The sequence below is a fragment of the Cyprinus carpio genome, chromosome B17, assembly GCF_018340385.1.
Source record: "Cyprinus carpio isolate SPL01 chromosome B17, ASM1834038v1, whole genome shotgun sequence".
Lineage (NCBI taxonomy): Eukaryota > Metazoa > Chordata > Actinopteri > Cypriniformes > Cyprinidae > Cyprinus > Cyprinus carpio.
The window spans coordinates 12,489,743-12,514,817 of NC_056613.1; the positions used below are offsets into that span (position 1 = coordinate 12,489,743).

General features: G+C 36.3%; 4 protein-coding genes across 5 annotated transcripts; 3 read left to right on the forward strand and 1 right to left on the reverse strand.

The window, feature by feature from the left end:
• Positions 1 to 1,230: 1,230 nt before the first annotated feature.
• Positions 1,231 to 9,325, forward strand: wdr43 (WD repeat domain 43). The gene is made up of 18 exons (XM_042742297.1): positions 1,231 to 1,490; positions 2,681 to 2,815; positions 3,018 to 3,139; positions 3,255 to 3,375; positions 3,462 to 3,580; positions 4,279 to 4,381; positions 4,475 to 4,539; positions 5,155 to 5,317; positions 5,397 to 5,483; positions 6,320 to 6,445; positions 6,580 to 6,723; positions 6,848 to 6,934; positions 7,462 to 7,493; positions 7,593 to 7,656; positions 7,794 to 7,907; positions 7,983 to 8,052; positions 8,287 to 8,345; positions 8,421 to 9,325. The coding sequence occupies exons 1-18, from the start codon at positions 1,275 to 1,277 to the stop codon at positions 8,574 to 8,576; spliced, it is 1,983 nt and encodes a 660-aa protein (XP_042598231.1). The 5' UTR covers positions 1,231 to 1,274; the 3' UTR covers positions 8,577 to 9,325.
• An 887-nt stretch (positions 9,326 to 10,212) lies between these two features.
• Positions 10,213 to 12,605, forward strand: gjb10 (gap junction protein beta 10). The gene is made up of 2 exons (XM_019114514.2): positions 10,213 to 10,359; positions 11,159 to 12,605. The coding sequence occupies exon 2, from the start codon at positions 11,203 to 11,205 to the stop codon at positions 11,998 to 12,000; it is 798 nt and encodes a 265-aa protein (XP_018970059.1). The 5' UTR covers positions 10,213 to 10,359; positions 11,159 to 11,202; the 3' UTR covers positions 12,001 to 12,605.
• Positions 12,606 to 15,716: 3,111 nt separating this feature from the next.
• On the forward strand, positions 15,717 to 19,550 carry gjb3 (gap junction protein beta 3). 2 transcript variants are annotated; one of them, XM_042742303.1, is made up of 2 exons: positions 15,717 to 16,100; positions 17,368 to 19,550. In XM_042742303.1, the coding sequence occupies exon 2, from the start codon at positions 17,466 to 17,468 to the stop codon at positions 18,396 to 18,398; it is 933 nt and encodes a 310-aa protein (XP_042598237.1). In that variant the 5' UTR covers positions 15,717 to 16,100; positions 17,368 to 17,465; the 3' UTR covers positions 18,399 to 19,550. The 2 variants fall into 2 exon arrangements, with proteins under 2 accessions (XP_042598237.1, XP_042598235.1); XM_042742301.1 differs by having other exon boundaries at positions 15,720 to 16,100; positions 17,385 to 19,550.
• A 597-nt stretch (positions 19,551 to 20,147) lies between these two features.
• LOC122140161 (hydroxymethylglutaryl-CoA lyase, mitochondrial-like) lies at positions 20,148 to 24,317 on the reverse strand. Its single transcript, XM_042742300.1, has 8 exons — positions 24,141 to 24,317; positions 23,899 to 23,988; positions 23,490 to 23,597; positions 23,272 to 23,367; positions 23,024 to 23,172; positions 22,692 to 22,944; positions 22,368 to 22,493; positions 20,148 to 21,594 (listed from the first exon to the last, which is right to left on the reverse strand). Exons 1-8 carry the CDS (start codon positions 24,237 to 24,239, stop codon positions 21,493 to 21,495), a joined length of 1,023 nt encoding a protein of 340 aa, XP_042598234.1. The 5' UTR covers positions 24,240 to 24,317; the 3' UTR covers positions 20,148 to 21,492.
• Positions 24,318 to 25,075: the final 758 nt, after the last annotated feature.

Consider the following 25,075-nt stretch of genomic DNA (forward strand, 5'->3'; position numbering starts at 1 on the left):
CCTGGTCACCGGTAGATGGCTTCTTTCTTTGTTTTCATTAGTACAATAATAAACTTGACTAATAGCAGACCAATAGCTTGACTTTTCTGTTATTTACCTGATTCAGTTTCCGTTATGATGTATATATCGTTAAAGGAGAAAATATAGTTATTTATGAGGCTTAAATGATTAGTCTAGGGCATTATTTTATTATACAATATTAAAACATAATTAAAAAATAATTTATTAAAATTAAAATATTTTGCAAAAACAAACTAATGATTGAACTCTTTTAAAAGACATTTGTTATATTTAAATCAAATAATTTAGGCTTTTTAAAAAGAAAATATGTTATTAGGGATCAGAGTAATATTGAGGGAGTCTTGAAGCATCTTGTGGTGTGCCAAATAATTTAAACAAGGTTTAATAGACATTAACTTTTATAATACAATTAATAATTGTATTAATTCTGAGAAAGCCAGTGTTAAAACAATAACTGAATTATTTTTAAATATACATGAAGAGATGTATAATTTTTTTAAGTTTTAAATATACATTAAGATATGACCCACAGTGTCTTTCGAACAAATAACAGGTACAAAAAAATGTGCACCTGTTTCCAGTAAATGTTACAGAATAAACATTTTGTGAGTTTTTACATTTATTTTTAATTTAAAGTTTTACTGTGATAGGAGATGCATAAAACGGCACTTAAAAGTGGAGTCTATTTAGTTTAGGTACTATGTATTTACTTCAGATATGCATTTGATAACAGCCATATATATTTGTTTGTTTTGAAGTTCCGATCTTTTATTTTTTTTATTCAAGGAACAATGACACACAATATGTTATCAATAAAACAACATTAAAATAAGAAAAGAAAAAGAAAAAACATAGAAAGACAAATTACAACAAACAAAAACAGTTACCAGCGGGAGGAAAGTATAAAACTTCAAAACAAAAATATAAGATATACATACATACACGCGTACGTATATATATAATCAAATTAATAAATCGTGAAGTTCACAAACTTTTACATTTCTTGCAGCTTTCTTTTTCACAGAGTCTCTGATACTATCAATACACAGCCAGATAATTTTCCGTTTCAAATTCCACTAGATTACAAATTCGAGCATAAAACTTCCGCATCCGTCAGTGATTGGTTAATAACAATAATGGCACGCCCTCTGAATCTAGCGCAGCCAATTAGCGCTTCCGCTGCTTCAGTGCAGCTGCGCATGCGCGCTGTCCAATTTTCTCTCACACGTGTTTCCCGTGGAGCAGGCGGACGCATGCGGAATGGTAAGATGGCGGCGGACGGAGGCCGAGCTACGCTACCCTGCTCCTTCAGTCCGAAATCACAGCGGTTCCTGGCTCTCTGCGCCCAGGACGGGCGACTGCGCATCTGGAACACCGACAGCAAAACTCTGCAACAGGAATACGTGCCTTCCGCGCATCTGAGCGCAGCCTGTACCTGTGTGACATGGGGACCGTGCCGAGCTGTTCAGGTAGCGCACAGTGTTCGGGGGCAGTCGGGAATGCGGCCTGGTAACGCAGTGCATCACTGTAGGGGCTTCGGGTCGCTTTTGGCTTTGTATTTATCCTGAGTGTGATCATAAAACTAAACACGGATTGTTTAGGAACATCTATTTTGGGTGCTTTAGAACTGCGATCGTGGAGCGCGCTACGCACATGTTGCGTGTGGCACATGTTCAGACACAGGCCGCGAGACCCGCAGATCCGACACGAAATTCATCATTAAAACCTGTAAAATCGCTACACTAATGTCAAAAGTGCGGCCGCATGAGCATTCTGTGGTTTGGTAACATTGTTATATTCGTCTGTCGGTTGTCGGTGGCTAATAACATAAGTTAGGCAGAATAAAGTTGATGTGGGCTGAAGTGATATTTCTGTTAAGTTTTTATTTATTTAATTTACCCAAAATCATGTCAACATGTCTAAGTATGATGCTAATTTTTGTGGTTTTATTAAAAACCAGTGTTGTATTTTTATTTAACGCTACTTTAGAAAACACATGGTCACATCATGGCTGCTCAACCATTACACAAATTTAACTTATTGCTCTTTAGTAAAGTGTCTTTAAAAGATTAAGATACAGACTTTCGATCAGGTTGATTATATATATATATAGATTATATATACAGAGCGTCGTTGATTATGGATAGTGTTGGAGAAAGTTGTGCGTAAACCGCTTTGACAAGTCATTCTTCTATAGTTACTAGTAACATAGCAAATGTTTGGCTTGGAATTATTTTCTGTTTGTGATGCCGATATCAAACTTTCACTTGGCACTAATATGTTTTCCCGTTGGTCTGGTACTTGAACGGATAAAATAGTGGACTATTATAGACTGCAGATCCCAGTAATAAATGGCAAGAATTTTTCACCAGTAACAAAAAGTTTTCCAGTATGCAATGAATAATTAAAAAGTGAAGCTTAAAAACTATAATATTAAATAATAATTTATTACCTCAAACTTACTATTATCTGTTTTTAAGTGTTTTAAAATAGCTATCAATAAGTGATCTGCATTAAAGTTTTATTAATGGAAATGACTGAAAATGTTTGACTGATTGAATAAGAAATGTATCATTTTTCATGAATCTTTCTGTAGGACTTAAACTAAAAGGCAGCATGAGTTGGTTTACAATGATACATTTTTCTTTGTGTGCTTTAGGAGGTGCCACAGAGGAAGAGGAGGAAATGTGAGGCCGGGTCGACACCTGAGCAGTCAGATCTGTTGGCGCTGGGCACTGCTGCTGGGTCTGTCCTCATCTACAGTACAGTGAAGGGAGACCTGCATTGCACTCTGGTAAGAATTCATCACCAACAGCTGGTCCTTATGATATTCGACTGATGTAATTCAAAAATTTAAGGGGTGTTGCGTAAGTTTGTTGCAAAACAGTTTACTTGAAATTGGCAAGCAAACTGGCACATGTTACCAAGTCACTTCTATAGTGACTTCCAGTAATACCGGTGAAATTAGGACTGTTAATGATGTCTTAACCTGTCAGGAGGGAGGTCACAGTGGACCGGTGAACAGCGTTCAGTGGCATCCAGAGGACTCGGTGTTATACAGCGGCTCAGATGACACACACATAGCTGAGTGGGACCTGCAGACAGGAAAAGTTCGTTGGTGAGTCTCTGCAGCTGTGTGTTGGATTTCTGGCAAATATGGATTTCCTCGTACTTTATTCAACATAGTGAAGTTGTTTTATGTGATTTACAAACATGACATATTCTGTTTTCAGCAAATGGAAGGCAGACAGATCGGCCGTCAGCAGCCTGTGTATAAGTCCAGATGGAAAGCTGCTGCTCTCGGCAGGAATGACCATCAAGATGTGGAACCTGGAGACTAAGGAAGTGTACAGGGTGAGTCTGAACTCTGTGTTTCTGGCCTTGGATAAATGAAAACAGAAGAGTTTCAGATTTAACAATGGGATATCCCAAATTTGTAGAAATTCACAGGTCACTCTACCATGGTAACGACTCTATGCTTCGCTACAACACGACCCCCAGACAGTAATGGGATGTACTTCTTGTCAGGGGCAGCTCACGACAGGCTCCTGAGTGTGTGGTATGTTATATTGTCTTTTTGTTTTTTTAGGTAACTAGCTTAAAGAAATTAATCTATAACGATTATTTATATTTGGTGTACAGTTCAGTACTAAAGTTTGTCCATTTTGAGATTATTAGGATCAAAGCGTCTCTCCACTTTTTCAATATCAATTTCTACTGACCGCTTTAATGAATAATAAACTATTTGTGTTATGCATTTTTTTTTTTTAATCAGTGTTGTGCAAAATGTTTTCATTTTGGCAAGTTTGTGTAGAACCTATCTGCTATTTATTGCCATTATATTGGCTAATGATTTTATAAAGTATTCTGATATCAAATTTACAAAGACACTTTTTTTAAAATCATTTTGTTAAAATTAATTAGGTTATGAATGTTGTTTGAAATCTTTATAATTATCACTTAACTTTAAAGTATATTTCAAATGCAGTCTTTGTGAGCATACCGTTTATATATGCGTGTGTCTTCTTTGTATTATATATATATATATATATATATATATATATATATATATTATATATTTTTATATATATATCTATATTAATTTAGGTTTATATTAATTTAGGTTTCCTTTTTCCTTGCCTAATATGTTGAACTGTTTAAATTGTGAAACATAATTAGAATTGATAAAAAAAAAGAAAGAAAGCTGAGAATTGATTAATAACTGAAATCTTATTTGCTTCCCCCTGTGCTCATCAGGCAGGTACGGTCTGATGGCAAAGACAAGAACTCTGTGGTGTCTTTTACTCTGACAGATGAACCCCAACACATAGACCTTCAGACATCCAACTCCAAAGATGAGGTCAGGATTTATTGAGCCGGGTTGTGCTTTTACTGTAATTATCAGTCATTGTGGTTTATGGAAATCTGACGCCTGTCTGTGTGTGTTTCTCAGGCTGTGAGGTTAGCAGTGGTGTGTAAGGACGGTCAGCTTCATCTCTTTGAGCACTTTCTCAATGGGTGAGTTTGTCCATCTCGTATTAATCCGACTTGTTGAATTCTTTAAAGGGATAGTTCACCCAAAAATGAAAATTGTCATTAATTACTCACCCTCATGTCGTTCCAAACCTGTAAGACCTTCGTTCGTCTTCACAACACAAATTGAGATATTTTTGATGAATTCTGAGAGCTCTCAAACCCTCCCATAGACCGCAAGGATACTATCACGATCAGTGTCCAGAAAGATAGTAAGGACATCATTAAAATAATTCATGTGACATCAGTGGTTCAACAGTAATTTTATGAATTGTTGAATAAAGTCATTATTTTCGTTTCTTTGTGCACAAAAAGTATTCTTGTAGATTCATAAAGTTACTGTTGAAGGATTATTTAAACCGTCTCGTTGCTATGTTTCTGGACCTTGATTGCGTTAGGATCCTTGCTGTCTATGGGAGGGTCAGAGAGCTCTCGAAATTCATCAAAAATTATCTTAATTTGTGTTCTGAAGATGAACGAAGGTCTTGCAGGTTTGGAACGACATGAGGGTGAGTAATTAAAGACAGAATTTTCATTTTTGGGTGAAATAGCTCTTTAAAACAGTTCAGTGAAGCTCATGTTGATATTTTTCTCTCTCAGGCCGTGTAAGAAGCCGCTGTCTCCAGTGTGTTCCCTGCAGGTGTCCACTATGAAGGGAGACTCACCTGTGCCTGTGCCTCTGCTCGCAGCAGCTCTGTGTGCTGACAGACAGAACCTGATGCTGGCATACGGACATCACCTCCAGCCTGTCATGGAGAAAACTGTAAGTTCAGTAGAAACGTATTGATTTTACTGGGTTATTCAGTTGGTCAGTTATACTGACATGCCGTCTCTTCCCACAGCCTTTTAACACGTCAGAGAGACACGTATGCTTAGTCAGAGATGTACATGGCACTCTTTCTCTCTCTGTAGACACGGCTGTCTCCAAGGTAAGAGTTCATTTGTACCATTAATATACTTTACCTTTTTGATTTATTGAATATTAGGCATTTGACATTTAGTTTCAAGCAGCATCTATTAAAAGCTGCTTATTTTTGTATATTTTGTATAATTGTGCGCAGTTTTATTGATGTCACTAATTGTGTGACTACCTAGAATATCTGTTCTTTCAACACTTCTTTGTCACACTGTAAGACCATTTAAGTAAGCAAAAAATAGAAATATGTAGAAAAAATGGTAACCAGTTACAGTATGTAAGATATACACTTTATTTAAATGTTATATATATATTTTTTATAAAGTGTGCACTGCTGTTCAAAAGTTTGGGGTCAGCAAGATTTAAAAACATAGTCTCCTTATGCTCACCAATGCTGCATTATTTGTTCAGAAATGCAGTAAATATTGTAGAAATTTAATTCAATTTAAAATGTTTACTATTTTAATATATTATAAAATGTAATTCCTGTGACAGTAAAGCTGAAATTTCAGTCTTCAGAGTGTCATGATCCTTCAGAAATCATTCTGTTTTGTTGATTTAGTGCTCAAGAAACATTTTTTTTCTAGTGTTCTCAATGTTGTAAATGGCTGTTCTCCGTAATTTTTTTAACAATCTTTTTAACAACAGCATTTTTTAAAAATAGAAATCTTTTGAAACAATGTAAATGTTTTAGAACTTTTGTTTAAATTACCGCCTTCTTGGAAAAAAATGATTCATTTCTAAAATGTTATTGACCACAAACTTTTGAATAGGGTATATTAAAAAGTTAACCTCTAATGTTGATGTTAAAAATAAGTTCAATGCATTAATTTAAACATCATCATCTAGGTGAAGACACCGGTTGTTAATAAACAGAGCAAGGTTTTAGTACCAGGACTTCCGGGACACAAGGCACCGATCAAATTAACTCCCAATGAAGCAGAGAAGAGGAAAAAAACGGACAGTACCACAGAGGTAAGACTCAAGACTTCCCAACTGAGTTCATTAAATTTGTGTAAAATCATGCTATGATTTTTTTCCCCATCAAGAGTTAAATCAAGGAATTTCTTCAATCTAATACATGCAAAATCCTCTCCATCTTATTGTAGATTTCTATCGAGGAGCGGTTAGAGCAGATTGAGTTGAGTGTCGAAGGCAGGGATGCTGGTAAAGGCTCATCCTCTCTGCAGACGGACAGTTTTGCTGTACTGCTTGTGCAGGGACTGGAGAGCAAAGACGAGCGGATCCTTACTGTAAGTTACACATCTTGCTACAAAATTATGAAATCTGATCAGTTGAATGTTTGATGTTTGTGATATTTAGTCTTTGTCTATGTATGTTGTTAACATTCTAATGTAATTTAATTATTTCGAACAGAAAATATTTCAAACCAAAAAAGAGATGTTGATAAAGAACACTGTTGCCCGGTTACCACCTTCGGCTGTCCTGCCATTGCTGGAAGAGGTATTTTGTCATTTTGACATTGTTAAATATGTATTATGTATTGTGTATGTATATTAGCATTCAGAGTTCAGGATCAGTAAGATATATATATATATATTTTTTTTTAAATGAATAATGCATTAAATTGACCAAAAGTGACTGTAAAGACATTATAATGTCACTGTATTTCTGATTCATATAAGTTCAGTTCTTTATACTTCTATTATGTTTCTAACTATATGCTGTTTTCAACATTTACAAGTAATTTTTCTTGAGCACCAAATCAGCAATATTAGAATGATTTGAGACACTTAGTAAAAGACTAGAGTGAAATTCAGCATTGCATTAAAGGAATTAATTACTTTTTAATAAAGATTACAATTTTATGATGTTTTACAATGTTACTTTTATCATGTTTTTTAATTGAATTAATGCAGCCTTAGTGAGTCTTTTAAAACCTTTAAAAAAGATCTTGCTGACCCCAAAACTTTGAATGGTATATTTTAATTTTAATTAAAAATTTGATTATTTTTTGGTTGTTTTTGTAGCTGTCCAGAAGACTGCAGGGGCATCCATTTGCGTAAGTAATTTTCACTTCTGTTGGTTTTTGTTACTTTTAAAGTTAAAATATTTTAAAGGCATTAAACGTTTTGTAACATGATTGTTTTTCTCTGTGCAGGGCTCTGCTTATAGTTCAGTGGTTTAAGGCTGTACTTACACAACACACATCATACTTATCCTCAGTAAGTCTGTGTGCATCTTAGTCACACAAATGTACTTAATCATGATCTTAATGTTGTGACAGTGCATCTTTAGTCTCGAATCCACAGTAGATCATTTTTTAGGGTTCCTCATTCGATCTCTTCTTGTTTCCCCACAGCTGCCAGATCTAGTGTCTCAGTTGGGCTCAATCTACCATATGATTGAGAGCAGGGTGAAGTTGTATCAGCAGCTCACCCGACTCCATGGCAAATTGTACCTGCTCATGACACAGGTGAGCTGCTAGAACAGATGTTAATCACTGCTTTGATTTTCCATTGTGCTCATTTCCATGTTTTTTTTTTCTACAGTGGCGACAAACAACAGCGCTGAGAAAGTTGGTAATATTTCTCACAAAGCACAGCTGGTTTATGAAGAAGGTAAAGCACTGTCTTAATATATTTTTTAATAACCAGAACCGATTTTTGCCGCCTAATACACAAATGTAATGAACTAAACATTTTATTGTTCTGTATTTAAACTTAAAAAATAATCTTGTCTAACCTTTGTCTTTTATTAATTGACCTGTTTTTGAACTGATTCTCAATTTCCTCATTCTCTTAAATGCTGACATGGCAAAAAAATAAATGAATAAATTCTTCATTTTTCTACAGAGTCTTCAGATGAGGAGGAAGGCTCAGGAGATGAAGGTCGTCCTGAGGATGACTCTGATGTAAGAGAGGCTCTCAGTTCTTGTGTATGCAGTGTGGTGTTATGGGATTGTTCTCATGTTGAGTTGTCTCTTCAGAACTGGGAGGAGGATGAAGCAGCAATGGAGGTGACGGAAGACAAAAAGAACCACAAAGATGACGAGGAGGACGATGAAGAGGAAGATATGAATGATGAGTCAAAAGCGAATGGTGATTCAGATCTGGACCCTGAAAATGAGAGCGAGGAAGAATAATACCCAATCTGGCCGCAGGATTCAAAAAAGGACCCTTACATTTATATATGATTTCATTTTATTTTTCATTTTGTTGAATTTTATTGTAACAAAACAAAAGTTTATGTTTTATAGAATTTCGATAACCTTTGCGGCCTGGACTTGTGGTTGTCTTTCTCAGAACGGTCATAAGGGTGTGTGACCCTTGACCCAGACTGACAGCTCCTCGTGCGGAAAGCGCACACCCGCGTTTAAGGTCCATTCGAGTCACTTTTCCTTTGACTTGAAACTGCCTCTGTTTTTGTCGACCAGCTCCTATAGGATTCTGTGGGATTGATTCCAAAACCAAATCCCCCTCCATCCCTCCGCCCGATTGCATCCTTAATCGGGTGTCCGACATCCCTGAGCTCCGAGCATATGACAATATCATGACCATGCCCTTCAGCACTGTCCTCTGATCACAACTTTAATTTATGTTGTCATTACTCTCTGTCGCAGTCATTTCTCATGTTTGAATTCCGTGTCCTGTGTGTGTGATTTTCAGATGAGGGTATTTTTTTTTCACACCCTCTACAGTCATGACCCGGTTCTCGGTCTTGAGAACAGAAAATGTGAACCTCTCCCAGTAGAACATGAATCTTAAAACACAGTCCAGAGGCGTATGTTTAATTATACAGTGGTTGCGGTGAGCGGCAACCAAAACTTTTCATGCAAACAATATATCAGCGACTGTTGTACAGTTTAAATGAATAAATACTGTTTTGTTCTCATCTCTTGTTTGGATTCATACTTGAATGTTTTCTTTTCTGGCTCTAAATATCAGAAAATTAAGTAAAATGTCAAAATAGATCTCAGTGCTAAGTGTAGGATCAACGCAAACCTGCCACAGCAAACAACAAAAATCTGTGTTGGCTGAATACATTTTGTAGCTTCTACAGTTAGATACTAAAAAAACATAAATCACCCCTTCTCCGTGCTTAATTTTTAAAGTAGTTTATTTAATTGAAAGTATATTTGAAGATTATTTTAAAATATATTTTTCTAACAGAACTACTTGCCTGAATGTGGAAATACTTTATATTTATGACATACAAACAAAAACTGGACAATGTGCTGGGAATTTTCTGTTAGGATATTTTCCATTAATATTATGAACATTTCTTTTAACCCTAAAACACAACTCAATGCAGTGCAAAATTCAAAATACAATTAAAACACCTGGGAAACAAATACATGTGGAAAACTACTGCTTATTGTGCCCTATATTTTACAGATTTTTTTTTTTTTGTGTGTGTGTGTGTATTATCATTACCAAAATAAAATAAAACATAAAAAAAACAAAACCTCTCACTCTCTCTCTCTCTCTATATATATGATGATTGACTAAATAATTTACTCTAAATAATTTAATCAAATATATTGACTATATAATATACTATATGATATTTTTAATCAAGTAGAAATTGCTGTTTGTAAGTGACATTTCTGTAAAGTCATTTTCTAAATACTTAACCAAAGGTTGTGTAAATGTATTGATTATAAATAAAAGGACTAAATGGGTCAATAATTATTTTGATTTAATCGGCTCAACTTTTATTTATAGTGTTCAGCTCATAGCAGTACTGCTGCTCTCCTCCAGGTGGCGTCGGAGCGCCTCTTATGAGGTTGTCCACTAGGTGGCGTCGCTGTGTTCGGAGCATCACACGTGTCAGTTGTGTTTAACGCCCGCAGTTCGCCAGACTGCAACAAACGAGACAATCACGGCGTCGCGACTGCACTGTAGACAACTGCGACTCCTCAGACTGTAAGTATACAGTAAACAATCTTACGTTTGTTTGTTCGACGAATGCATTTGGTATAAATGTATAGATTATGTTTCACTTTCCGTAAGTTTTTTTAAGCTTACAGTCAGAAATGTTTTTAGATAGGTTTGTGAATAATGTAATAGACAGTTTCAAATGGTCGGGAATTGTATACAGTAACGTTACACATCGTTATAATATAAAAACTGCTTCTAAATATATTTATTCCGTATAACATCATTCCTAAAAAAGTGGATTTTTAAAATTTGATTTATTATTTATATATTTATTATTTACTACTTGCCTGAATGTGGAAACTTTAACACAGGGGTGTTTTTTTATGTTTGATTCTAAATCGCACCTTATTACTGTCTTCTTTGATCTAGGCCTAATTACAGTTTGTTCATAAATACTTTCATGATATAAAATCATGATCAAATATGTAAAGTTACGTGAACTTTAACTAAAGTGCTTCATTATACATCCCTCATTGAAATCTATTCAGTAAAATAATATGTATTTGAATGTGTGTATCACTAGCAATTTTTAAACACTTTGTACATAATGTTTGTAAATATATTAATAAGGCACTTTGTGTTATAAGCTTGATTTAAAATTGTATACATTATATAACAGTGGTCCCTTCTCCATCTTTCTAAAGGGATAAAGATTAATAAAACTTTGAAGCATCACAGAAGTGTGTAATTGAACTCTGTATAACAGAAACCACCCAAGTGATTTTTTCTGTAACGTTAAGATTCTTTTGTCTCTCTCTGCTCCCCTCCCTTTCCTTTCCTTCAGGTGAGAGGTATCCAGGTGAGATAACCTGAGCGTTCACGGGTGCCATGAATTGGGCTTTTCTTCAGGGTCTCCTGAGTGGGGTCAACAAGTACTCCACCGCATTCGGCCGTGTCTGGCTGTCCGTAGTCTTCCTTTTCAGGGTCATGGTCTTCGTCGTAGCTGCGGAGAAAGTATGGGGCGACGAGCAGAAAGACTTTGCGTGTAACACTGCTCAGCCTGGCTGCCATAACGTTTGCTACGACCACTTCTTCCCAGTGTCCCACATACGTCTGTGGGCTCTGCAGCTCATCTTCGTCACCTGTCCGTCGTTCCTGGTGGTGCTGCATGTGGCCTATCGTGAGGAACGCGAGCGGAAGCACCGCATCAAACACGGCGAGGGCTGTCAGCGGTTGTACGCCAACACCGGAAAGAAGCGCGGTGGTCTTTGGTGGACATACGTCCTCTCGCTGGTTTTTAAAATGGGAGTGGATGTGACCTTCGTGTATCTCCTGTATCACATCTATGAGGGCTATGACTTCCCCAGCCTGGTGAAGTGTTCTGAGGAACCCTGCCCTAATGTGGTTGATTGCTTCATCTCTCGGCCCACAGAGAAGCGCATCTTCACTATCTTCATGGTGGTGACAAGTGTGGTGTGCATCCTGCTCTCCCTTTGCGAAACCCTCTACCTGGTGGGCAAACGCTGCTTTGAATGTATCCACAGGATGCAGGGCTCATGGCAGATAAACAAGGCAAGGTCCATCGCTAACATGAGGAGCTCAAATACTCATTTAGATTCAAACAGCAAGAAACTGGCAAGCACAAGCCAGCCAGCACCAGCATACAGTGTGGTCATCTCATCCTAAAAAAACATGGGCTTGGAAAATACTTTTACTCAGAGTGGGACTCTGAAAATGAGGAAAATGTTCCTCATGTTCACCACAATGTGAACTCAAACATGACTAACTCGGTGGACGGTTGACAGTAGAGGAAGCAGCTTGTATGCTTACCCTATATCCACTGGATCTTTTTGCTGGAAAGTTGTGGCCTGATAAACAACATTGTGTATTTGAAAAGTTCATGGGGGTCAGAATGCCAACATTCAGGATGATTCAGTCTTTAGTTTAACTAAAGCAAGTCTCTTCAGGGTTTTGGGTGTGGTGTGGCTTCTGTTAGGCCAGAGCTTTTCAAACTGGTACTGCGAGCACCCCCAACATTGCACATATTCTGTGTCTCCCTTATCTATCATACCTGTTTCAATTCATCAGCTCATTAGTGGAGACTGCAAGACCTGAAATGGGTGTGTCAGATATAGGGAGACATACAAAATGTGAGGTGCTAGGGGTGCTTGTAGAACCGGTTTGATAACCACTGTGTTAGGCCAAGATCCAGAAAACCAACACTGACGGACTCTTTAAACTAAGCAAATACTAAAGAGATGGTATAAGCCCAGGTAATTACAATAAAAACAAATAATAAAAAAGCAAAAAATCAAAACAAAACATCAAAAAACACTAAATCACTTCACATAATTAACAAAATAAACCAAAAATAATAATTAATTGACGGAAGAATCTATTATCTATAGAAGCCTGTTTTTAATTCAGGGTAAAAACACTGAGTAATTGTGACTTCATAACTCACAATGTGACTTAAAAAATAGTCATAATTTACTCATCTTCATGTCGTTCCAAACCTGTAAAACTTTATTTTCTTATTTTTAATAATGTTTAAAAAAAAATTTCCACACATTGAAAGTCAGTGGGGTGCAAAACACCACTGAACACTGATGAGTTTAATGGTATGCGGGGACTTTCACAGGTTTGCACTGATCTTAGAGTGAGTAAATGATGACAGAATTTTTATTTTTGGGTAAACTGTCGCTTTAATTTTCACAATTGTCACTCACAATGTGACTTTATATGGTGCAATGTGACTTATATTTTGTAACTACAGCATTGCAATGTGACTAAATTTCATTTGGCTTTATTTCTTGGTGAACTGTTAAATGTTTTTTTTTTTCTCTCTGAGGTGGAAACAGGCTTCCATAGATGGAAATAAATTATGCTTTTAAAATGATATCTTTCCTTTGGATGTGAGAACAGCATGCATAGATACATCACATAGAGTCTACATTTCTTCTCCATATATTTAAGTTCATGCTGTTAAACTCAACACATTTTTACAAACAGACTCCCCAAATCCACATAGATAGTGAACCCTAATTTATACTTCAATTTGAATGTAAATTTCAATTTGTTTGTTTACAAATTTGTACAAAACAGATTGTACTGTATTTTATTTTTATTATTACTATTCAATATTTTGTCATTTTTTAGTGAGTTAATGTTTTGTATATTAGCTGGTGTGTGTGTGTGTGTGTGTGCTAATGTGTGCTTAAACTTTGGTGCTCCAATCTAATGTCTTCCAAGAATTTGCTGTATTTAAAACATTAAGAATTTATTGATAAATGCTCAACACTGCCAGATGATCAAATTCAAATAAGGCCATTTTGCCTGTGTGTGTGTATGAGAGAGTTTTTCATTCACTGATAAACATATCCAGAAAAGTAAACATCCTCCAAGGATAGAAATCCTCTGTTTGTATGTTAACCTTTCAGCATTCTTTCCTAATTACTGTGTTTAGAGTTGTTTACATTTTGAGATACATTAAAATCTGCTTTTTATTCTTGTACAATCTGCTGCTCGTTTCAATCAGTGATGTCTGTTAAAATCAGGATGCAGATGAAAACTTGTATTTTTGAAACCAGTTGATCTGCATGTGATTGTGTAGCAAGAAAAGTCAAGAATGAAAACAGCAAAGATAAACATGATGTGCTTTGTCGGCATGACATTTCATTTGGATTCACACCAAGTTTGAAAATTTCAAGATAAAATGAGAAAACAAATGTTCTTAATGAATTTTTGAATGCTTTCAGTTAAAAAATTAACATACACATATGTATGTGTGTACGTGTATATATATATATATATATATATATATATATATATATATATATATATATATATATATATATATATATATATATAATACACTCATGATTCATAACAATGGTTATGTTGGGGCATTAGGCTAATCCTGTCTATACATTTTCAGATTCCTGTTGCACTGTGGAATAATTAACCACTTTTCTTAAGTTAACCCTTGGGCTGTTTTGCAACTGGATTGTATTTCAGGTTCTTGTCTGGATTGTATTCCTTCTACAGCATTCAGTCTTCACTCTTTTCAGTAAACAAAAGTGCCCCAAAGCACAACAAAAACAAAAACCGTCCCTCCCTGTTTCGTGATCAATGGTTTGGCCTGTCTCTCTCTGTTTGTTATATGTCCATAACCTCTGTGCAGATAAAGGCAGGGTAGATGTAGCTAATTCGTGTTGAAGCAGGTTTTGTGAGTCACATCTACATTCCTAAAAGGCATGGAAACTGATCTGACGCGTCCTTTTCCTTTTTAAACCAACCAACATTCCACACCCTGTTCATTGTGCTTGGGCTTCCTCTGTGTCGCTTTTCATCATCGCCAACATAGCTTTAATCCATAAACATCAACATCTTCAATTGGTAACCATACTGTATATGTACTTAGCAGACATGGTGCATGTTTAACTAATATTTTTGTTGTTAAAACTATCACAAAAGTCCAAATTCAGTATGCAGATCCAGTTGAAGTTAACCATTCCCCCACATAAACAAGTGTAAACCAGTTTTTAAAAAAAAAAAAAAAAACTTTGCAACAGACCTGCCTGATCTGGTTCAGTGTTTCTTCTACAATGTTTCATAATGTTTCTTCTGGCTGAACAAACAAGTTCAGACAGAACAGATGGCCTGAATAACTCAAAGCAGGCATGAGTTCCTGACTTTAAAAACACACTGAGGGGAAGACTGGCGATCCTCATGACAAAATTATAGAGAGCAAATTATAAAACTACAGCTCTTTTCCTGCATGATTCAGAGAATGAATCATCAACATCCTGCAGAGATTTTAGCAGTGAGTTCATAGTGCTTCACACGGATTCAAGAAAAATAACCACAGACTTTTTTTTTTTTTTGGAAAACCAGTTCTGGGTTAAAATCAAACCAACACTCTTTTGTATTACCAGTACAAATCCTTAACCATTAGATTCCCACAACTAGCTAAAACTGTTGCACATAAGGAGAATCAATCTCAGAAAGATTCATAACCACACCAAAGAGCTTTCAACAAGGATTTCCTGCATCACAGACCTAGTCCATGAGTTACTTGGAACACATTAACTTTAATTACACAAAATAATTAGTACTGGATTCTTGGCACAACACTAAAAAGGTGCCTTACAGAATGTTTAGGCTACAGTATAGAGACCCACAACAAGTTTCTAAGCAACAAAAACATTTCTAAAGCTGTCAGGATGAGGTGTGGTCCTTTACGTGACTATGGAGAGCAGAATTTCATGGACAAGTTTGAACATGGAGAAGCCGCCTGCAGACGTTGGCAACACCACAAACCACTAACACGCAGTGTATACTTGACAGAGCTGTCCAAACAAAGGGAGTCTTATTTATTGTACAACAAGATGGAAAATGTTATTAGGCTGCATAGGCCGTTGCATAAAAGACAATGCAGTACCATAATATTAACATTACACTAAAAAAACCTTTTATGGAGTCATATTACAGTCATTTTAGACTTACTGTAACTTCATAAACCGAACAGTCCTCTGTTCCCTACACTGGACATTTAATACAATACACAGAAAGGCATGATGATTTTGAAAGAGCATTTTTCATACAAGTATGTATTTAATTAGCTTGCTATCTTAAAGTTAGAGACTATGGCAAAGCTGTCCTCTAGTCTGGAGACTGAACTCCACCCTCACTGAGGCGTGTTACCAAACAAGATTCACAGAGAAGTCCAACTTCAGAGAAGAGTTTCACAGCCGCTCAATTACAAGAGAAAAGACACATCCAAAGTAAGTAATAAACAGGTTTTTTTTTTTTTTAATCTTAGAAGCGATTCACATTGTTCAAATAAAAGTCAACTGGAAAATGTTAGAAATGTAAAAATGTTTACATTAGAATATCGTTGTTTCCGTTCACTTTAAACCTGTCATTTCTACTCGATCGAATCGATTTTTCTGATTAGTAATTAAAGGCAAAGTGGTTGAACTTTTTTAAAAGTATAGCCTAAGGTAGCAATTAAACTTGCGTGTAAGATTGTTGTCGGTCGATTTTTTTTTTAATGTGAAATCTATATTTAATCGCGATTTTATGTGCTGTTTAATATGGTACATTATTACAAATATGCCTGCGTTTGCAAAAGAAGAAAAGCATTGAAATATTTGATCCTTTGACAGTGCTGGAGAACAACTTAACTGCTACTGGCAATTAAAAACGACAACTGCTGATAGACAAAGAAATTGAAGACACAAAGTAGCGAGAAAGAGAGCGGGTTTGACTTCGATTATAGTAAACACAAAACAGCAGGACTCAGCCCTTTATTAAACACATGTAAAGGTACTTAAAATATAATCAAATGTTAAAGAGCTGATGGCACATCCATTCGAGGAAAACATTATATGGAGGATATGTATTAAAGGTAAAGCACTAAAACTGATATATACAATATAGAGCAATTATTTTTTTTGTTGCCTTTTCTGATGATGATGGTGATGATGATGATGATGGTGAATGGCGTGATGGCCTATCTTGCATGTAGCATTTTAGGATTTGAGCATACAACATACTAAAGCATTTAAAGGGATAGTTCACACACAACTAACTAAATAAAATTGTCATCATTTACACACCTTCATGTCCATTTAAACCTGTTTATCAAGCTCCAAAATAAAATAAAAGAAACCACGAATGCATCATAAAAGTGATCCATATGACTATATACTTGAAGTCTTCTTAAGTCATACAATAGCATTCTGTAACTAACAGACTGAAAATTAAGTAATTATTCACTTTAATCCTCACCTCAAATGATCTGCTAATTGTGAATGTGATTTGAATTCAAGAAGAATCAGTTCAATTAATGAAAAAACCATTCCTCTTTCCCAAAATCACCATAATCCGTTTATATGGATAATATTGGCCTTTAAAATATCCCCTTTTCAGTATGTTGGAATAACATGAGGGTGAGAAAATGGTTGAACTATCCCACCATGTTGCTTTTAAATACAAGAAATAGTTTTGAATGAGTTCACTCATTGTGATTTGTTTTTTCTTCTTCAGTTTTTTTCCATCCTTAGGTTGCTGTATTCTTCATCATACATATTCAGTGTTCAAGAGGATCAGAGGACACCAAGTGTGACTTGGCCTCGCTCTGAGCCATGGACTGGAAGACTTTTCAAGCCCTGCTCAGTGGGGTGAATAAATACTCCACTGCATTTGGCCGGATCTGGCTCTCAGTGGTTTTTGTGTTCAGGGTGATGGTTTACGTTGTAGCGGCTGAGAGAGTTTGGGGTGATGAGCAGAAAGACTTTGACTGCAACACCAAGCAGCCAGGCTGCGCAAATGTCTGCTATGACTACTTCTTCCCCATTTCCCACATCCGACTGTGGGCCCTGCAGCTCATCTTCGTCACCTGTCCATCGCTGATGGTGGTCATGCACGTGAAGTACCGTGATGAGCGCGAACGCAAGTTTCGTGAGAAGCACGGCGAAAAAGCCAAGCTCTACGACAACACGGGGAAGAAACACGGTGGACTGTGGTGGACATACCTGATCAGCCTTTTTGTCAAGACCGGCATCGAGATCACCTTCCTGTACATCCTCCATCACATTTATGACAGTTTCTACCTGCCACGGCTGGTGAAGTGTGAGGTCCAGCCATGTCCCAACGTTGTGGACTGTTACATTGGACGACCCACAGAGAAAAGAGTCTTCACCTACTTCATGGTGGGAGCTTCAGCTCTTTGCATAGTGCTAAGTGTCTGTGAGATCATCTACCTGATCTCCAAACGCGTCATTCGATGTGCCAACAAGTGTAACAGGCACCAAAGAAGCAGCACACCACTTAATGGACGATACCGAGACGAGGACAGCAACTGCACCATTCCTATGCATGAATTGGACAGGAAACCCGAGTTTAAATCGGAGTCTAAACCAGACTTTAAGCCTGACTATAAACCTGGGTCTAAACCAAAGTTTAAATCTGAACTCAAGCCAACATTTATGCCAGCCTACAGATTGAGTGTAGACATGAGAGCTTCTGCTCCAAACCTCTCAGCTCCTATGTACAAGATACAGTCTGATATAATTTAAAGAATGTTTCCTTCTCCATCAAGTATACACAGAGTGATCGGGGGGCATAAAACAAGCTTTGAATATCTGGACAGTTTCAAAGTCTTTCGTCGTCCATCAAGACCTATAAAACTGCCAGTCTTGGGTGTTTGTTATTTGGCAGATGGTTTGTAAAATTCTATATGCCAGCTTTCAGAAACTTTTGCCTTGGAAACAGCAGGGATTTGTGTCTTTTTAAGTGGAGCAGTGGAGATCAGCCAGGATTGTGATATGACTGGAACATGGGTCCAAACCTGGAGTCTTTTGATTAAGAGCCTAGTTCCTTCAGGCTTCAACTCCAGCTCAAAGTACTGCACAACTGCCATGATCCTAAGAATTAATGGGGACTGAATGCATTCCTCTCTGATTCATTCCTCTCCTTCTTTTCTTAAAAAGAACAAAGGTTAAAAGCCATGAAAAAGCTATAGAGTTATCAAATAACCAGGAAGGCATTCATGGAGAACACACCTTGCATACAAAACCCACTTCAACCTTCACAAGCACACTGAAAGATAGGAGGAAGAGTGGAGTTCATTGTATGTTAGAAGACGTAATGAAAATGCCTAATGGGTGTCATTGTTTACGGTGTCTCATTTCTCAATGTCCTGGTATTCGTTACAAAGTTCAGAACAAAGTTTTAAAGTTGAAGCTGTTCCACCTTTGAGTTTCACAGAGATCATAGTGGATGTTTATATGCAAACACCAGAACTCTTTCTGAACTTAAATTCTTTTGCTGGAAAAATGAGAGGTATATAAAATATAACACAGTGTCCATAATATGGGCAATCAGGGAAAGTTTTTCTTCCATTATTTGTTGTAAATTTACTGTAGACTAACCTCATCTATCTACACTTGGCAAGCATTTGCAAGAGTCTGACTTGCTGTTAAGATTGTGTTACATATTTTAGCTGAGATTTGTCATTACGCTGCACACCCTGCCTTTGTATAAAAAGTGCATCAACACACTGACAAATTACCTGATGAATTTCTTTCATGTTTTTCATAAAATTGCTCAAATGGAGTTCTTCTTTTGTATGACATATACTATTTTGCGATTTTGTAAATTAAGAAGTTTTAAAAGTTTACTCATTTTGATACTGTATAAATAAAGTACAAATTAGCCATTGTGTCACATTTTTAAAGATTATTTTGATGTGAAAAAGCAATAGATTAAATCATGAACAGATTTAAATCAGAGAGGAAGCAGATTTAAGGAAGTGGATAAACAAATTAACTTTGAGAATGTGGAACATGATTTTCATGTTCCATGTTCTCAAAATTAATTTGTTTATCCACTTCCTTAAATTTTTATTCACTTTTATTCATTATTCACTATCCTTTGTCAAAGTATGTAATACTGATCAATTTACACAGATTTGCAAAACCATTCAAATGTTTGGGGTCACTGAGATTTTTAATGCTTTTATTCAGCAAGAATGCATTAAATTGATCAAAAGTGACAGTAAATACTTTTATATTGATACAAAAATATTTCAGAAGCTTTCCATTTATCGAATAGAAATATCAATGCTTCCATTTAGTTTGTTTTAACTGATTTAAAACAGTTTACCTGCTATTACATTTAGCATCTGAATGGATACAAATCTCTGGAATGTATCATAATGCCTACTCAGTACAGCTACATAAAAAGTTTGGACATATAAACTTAATTTTTTTTATTCATAAAAAGATATTAATATACTGAGAACTGCTTTTTTTATATAAAAAATATATAAAATACTACTAAATACTACTTTTTTTCTAAATAATCAAATATGTACATGCATAGACAGGATGTCACTTCCTGATCAATGTACAAAAACTATTATTCACTTCTGAATAACTCTCTCTCTATTTTTGTCTCAGTCACGCATACATTTGTAAAACATGTTTTTGAGGATAGTTGTATGATGTCAAAATGCGTAAATGTGTAGACTTGTTTATCCAGTTAATCAGCCTTCAACCGCTAACAGAAGTACTCTATGTAACTAAAATAGTTACTTTCCTTTTGGCAAAAAGGTACAGTATGTTTGTTACTATTATAAAAAAGTTCAGTTGTCAGCCTAACCGGTAAAAGCATACCTAAAAGAGAAGTTTGGCATATTGCATAAGGATGCATAAATTCACATTTCTCCTTATCTTGTCTTTAATCATTAAAATTAATAATCCTCTATTAAACATCATACTCACTAAAGATAAAGTTTGAAGCAAAAAAAAAAAAAAAAAAATACAATAATGTCAGTTAACAATACAAATAGAAACGATAAGTTGCTGCACACACAAGACATGTCTCTACAATAAATTAAAGGTAATTTACAGGCATCAACAATCCTGCAGAGTAAGAGATTTTCCTTAGCATGAAAAAAAACATGAATTTTTCCTGGAGAGAAACAAAATTAATCAGTAGTCATAATGGTGCATTGCTCTGTTATCTGAAGTTCTGTGAGTCTTTTCATTATAATGGCTTTATCATGATTACCAGCATAATGCTTTTGTCTGGAATGAAAGATATTTCCATCTTCAAAATGAGTCACAAGACACAAGTATGAGAACGTCATATTTAAAACTATTTGTGACATCTCATTCTGAGAGACAATGATAATGACGCTAATCACGATTAGTATTCTGATGCAGTGTAACCAGAAAAATATTTTCATCTAGATTCATAATATTTTGTCAAGTCAAATTACGTCCCCTTCTGGCATTTAATTCTGTTAGGCATCAAACGATCTTGCTTCAGCACTATGTAAAATATTTAATTAATTTATTAGAAATATACATATATAAAGATTGCCTGTCATCAGAAATCAAGGCACAAGAGAACAGTTTGGGTCTGTGGTTGTGAATATTGGTTGATATGAACTCACAAGCTCCCTTTTCACCACTAGACTCATTCACACATTCACAGTAGAGAATGGATACGCTGATCCCCAATGTCCAGCTCCACTGTGTTTAGAAAAACTTATTTGAAAAATGTTATAAATGAAGAGAGTACTAAGGGATAATGTAGTGTGAGCTCCAAAAGAGTAATGTCATCATACCAGAGACTATAATCTCTAGAAAGAGAAAGAAGACTTCAGAGCTTGCAGGAGGCCTGAGCTACTTTTGAATTTGTCCTTCTGTTGAGTGAATGACAGATGTATGATCCAGCGTCCAACAGTTTGGGCAGGTCCACTCCCTGAAACAAAGAAACTACAGCTTAAATGTGTGGTACAACTGTTTTTTTTACATGATGATTATTATTTAGTTTTATACCCAGAGGCCCAGCAATGTATCTGTGACATTTTTATTTTTATTTTTAAAGTATAATATAATTATTATTTTATGACCACTTTCCATTCATTCTCTGACCCCACATGTTTCTCGAGCACCAAATCAAATCATATGACACTCAAGACTGGAGTAATGGCTGCTGAAAATTCAACTTTGGCATCACAGAAATTACATTTTATTACAATTACATTTTCAAATTTATTAAAATAGAAAACAGTTATTTTATATAGTAATATTTCATAATATCACTATTACTAAATAATATTACTAATATGACTTCCAGTCTTGGGTAGATTCAGAAACTACTGCCTTGAAAACAGCAAGGATTACGTGTCTTACTTAGTGGAGCAGCATTTTTATTCAGATCAGTGCAGCCTTAGTGAGAAAAAGAGACTTCTTTTAAAAACATTTTTTCTTTTAAAAACTCTTACCAATCCCAAAATTTGAATAGTACACTGTAGCATACTTTATAGAAACCCTGTGAACTTATGAGAAGTTACACCATAATCCAGCAAAATCAGTCATGATTTATGTGTGACATTCCCTATTCAAGGAAGTTGTTTTAGGTCAGGCTGGTGAGATTATGCACGTACAGATCAGAATTTTCTAAAAGACTGCTGATAAATTTGACTGTGAGATTAAGATTTAAATGTGACACGGACGAAGTCCTGTACTTACAGTATGGATTCCCAGTCCGTGCAGCATATAGACCACATCTTCAGTTGCAACATTTCCAGAAGCCCCTTGTGCATAAGGGCAGCCGCCCAGCCCTGCAACGGAGGAGTCCACGACACTTACCCCATTCTAGAAAAGAACACATGAAACAAAGCGGTGTTGTATTTGTATGTGAAAAATGTAAAGGTGAGAATGGATAGTATGCACGCAAGGCATTTGTGTCACTAAAGTCTCGACAGATAGTAAACCGATATGAATATAGTAAAAATATAAATCAAGACAGGCAGGCAGTGAGGTACTAGGCATTCATTCCACACACTTCCATACCTGTAATGCTACGAGTATGTTAGCGAGTGCTTGTCCGTAAGTGTCATGACAGTGAACTGCTAAAGCCTCCACAGGAACCTCTTTCTTCACGGCATTCAACATCTCCGTCATGCCACCCGGAGTGCCCACTCCGATAGTATCGCCAAGTGAAATCTCATAGCAGCCCATGGAATACAGTCTCTTAGCAACATCTGCCACTTTTTTCGGCGATACCTTCCCTTCATATGGACAACCCAGCACACATGACACATAGCTGGGAATAACAGAGAAAGAACACTGGGTTATGGAAAAATAACTGAGACACTGAAATGTGCAATCTGTAGGTGTCTCACCCTCTCACAGGAACCCCCTCTTGATTGGCTGCTCTCATCACCTCCTCAAAGCGCACAAGACTTTCATCCACTGAACAGTTTATGTTCTTCTTACTGAAGAGCTCTGATGCAGCACCAAATATTGCCACCTCTTTTGCACCAGCCTTCATCTGAGATTATAAATACATCTCTTACTAATGCCAAACTTTTGAATGGCAGTATATAAATAAACATATAGCACTTAACAGTCTGCGTTGTATTTCACTCACAGCAGCCTGGAATCCCTTGAGATTAGGGGTCAGAACGGGGTAGTTCACGCCAGCTTTCTTGTGGAGGCCACGCATCACTTCCTCTTGATCGGCCATCTGCCAATCATCAAATGCAGTCAATCTCTCATAAATCTCTCTCTTTATAGTGTTTTATTTTATGTTTTGAGAGTTTGTTGATGAAATGTTTGCAGGCTTTGGTGGCGTATGCTGCATCTCACCTGAGGGACCCATTTAGGGGAAACAAAACTTGTGGCCTCAATGACAGGAAGTCCTGCCTCTGAGAGCATATCAATCAGACGGATCTTCACCTCTGTGGGAACGACGGTCTGATGGATGCAGAGTTTGATTAACACAAATGATACAGCTCTTGTATTTCACTTTACATGGTTTCCAGAACTTTTCCATCATCATTTGTGACGCATTTCAATGACTTTTACTATTTTACTCATTTCCATTATCCAGACCTGGAAATCACACCTTTGAAATTTCACGATACTTCCAGGACAAACCTTCTCAAATTACTATTCACTATGTGTCAACAGGGTTTGACAGTGTTTAATCACACAGCACAGAGCTGTCATGCTGGGTGCTGATGAGGTTAATTCAGAAACACAGAAAACGCTTTACCTTCTCATTCTGAAGTCCATCTCGGGGTCCAACCTCTACAATCTTAACCCTCTCTGGGAATGAGACTGACTGTGTGGCAGACACACTGACCTGTCAGATCACACACACACACACACACACACACAAACAATGATAGAACATAGTATAAACACGAAGTCTGTGTCATTCGTAATTTAATTAATTTAGGTAAACAGAAACCACGTAACATCGTCACATTCAGAGCAGCGCGCGCGTGAACTTACGGATCTGAGTATTGCGGCGGCAGCGGAGCACAGAGCGGGTCTGTGAACCCGAGCAGAAGGGAAAGAACCTGGACCAATTCTCATAATGAGCGCCGCCATCTTCACACAGCCCCATTCGCGCTGACGTCATTAGCTCATATTTGGATTCAGATCTCGCGATAACACGGGAGATTTCGAGAGGCTCGGCACCAATCTGTCATCGTGGCTCAGCTGCTTTTCTTGTTTGCCCAAAAAGTGACAAAAATCCAAGAGGCTGTGTTCACTGTCGGTATACATGTAGAATAAGTTAATGTATTCCCCCTTTTCAAAATTCTGGTTAAATGCCAATGATATAAACTGCATGTGTAAACAATCTATGTCCTTTAGACCTAATAATTTAAACACAGATAATCTTCTGTCAGAATAAGACAAATGGCAAAGATGATATATCGAGAGTGATACAGAAACACATATATTCATACATACAATATTTTATTTAGACAATGTTTATGTTGAGTCTGTGACTGGTAACAAATATAACTCGTTTTGTTTTAAATAAATAAATGAGTCTGTTACACATCACACGATGTAGGTCACGTGGACTCCATGCAGCATAGTTTATTAAATGACATATGTAAACCTTGGTATTAACTAAAGTTGTAGTTAGCTAATGTGAAAACAAAACTGCTGTGAAAAACTTGACTATTGCAGATTTCTGTTTTTTAATTACAGAAAATTCTGTCCCATTGTATCAGCCCTGTATCTAAATTACATTTCCACTTTGTCATTCTGCCCATAAATGCCTTTTGAATTAAAGTAAATATATTTTAAATTACAGAAATATACTTGTACTTTTATAAAAGCAGTTATATTTTAATACTTTAGATTTTCAATGACAAAGTGTTTTTATTTGTACAAAAATGCACAATCATTTCCTTAATTAATTTTTAACAGAC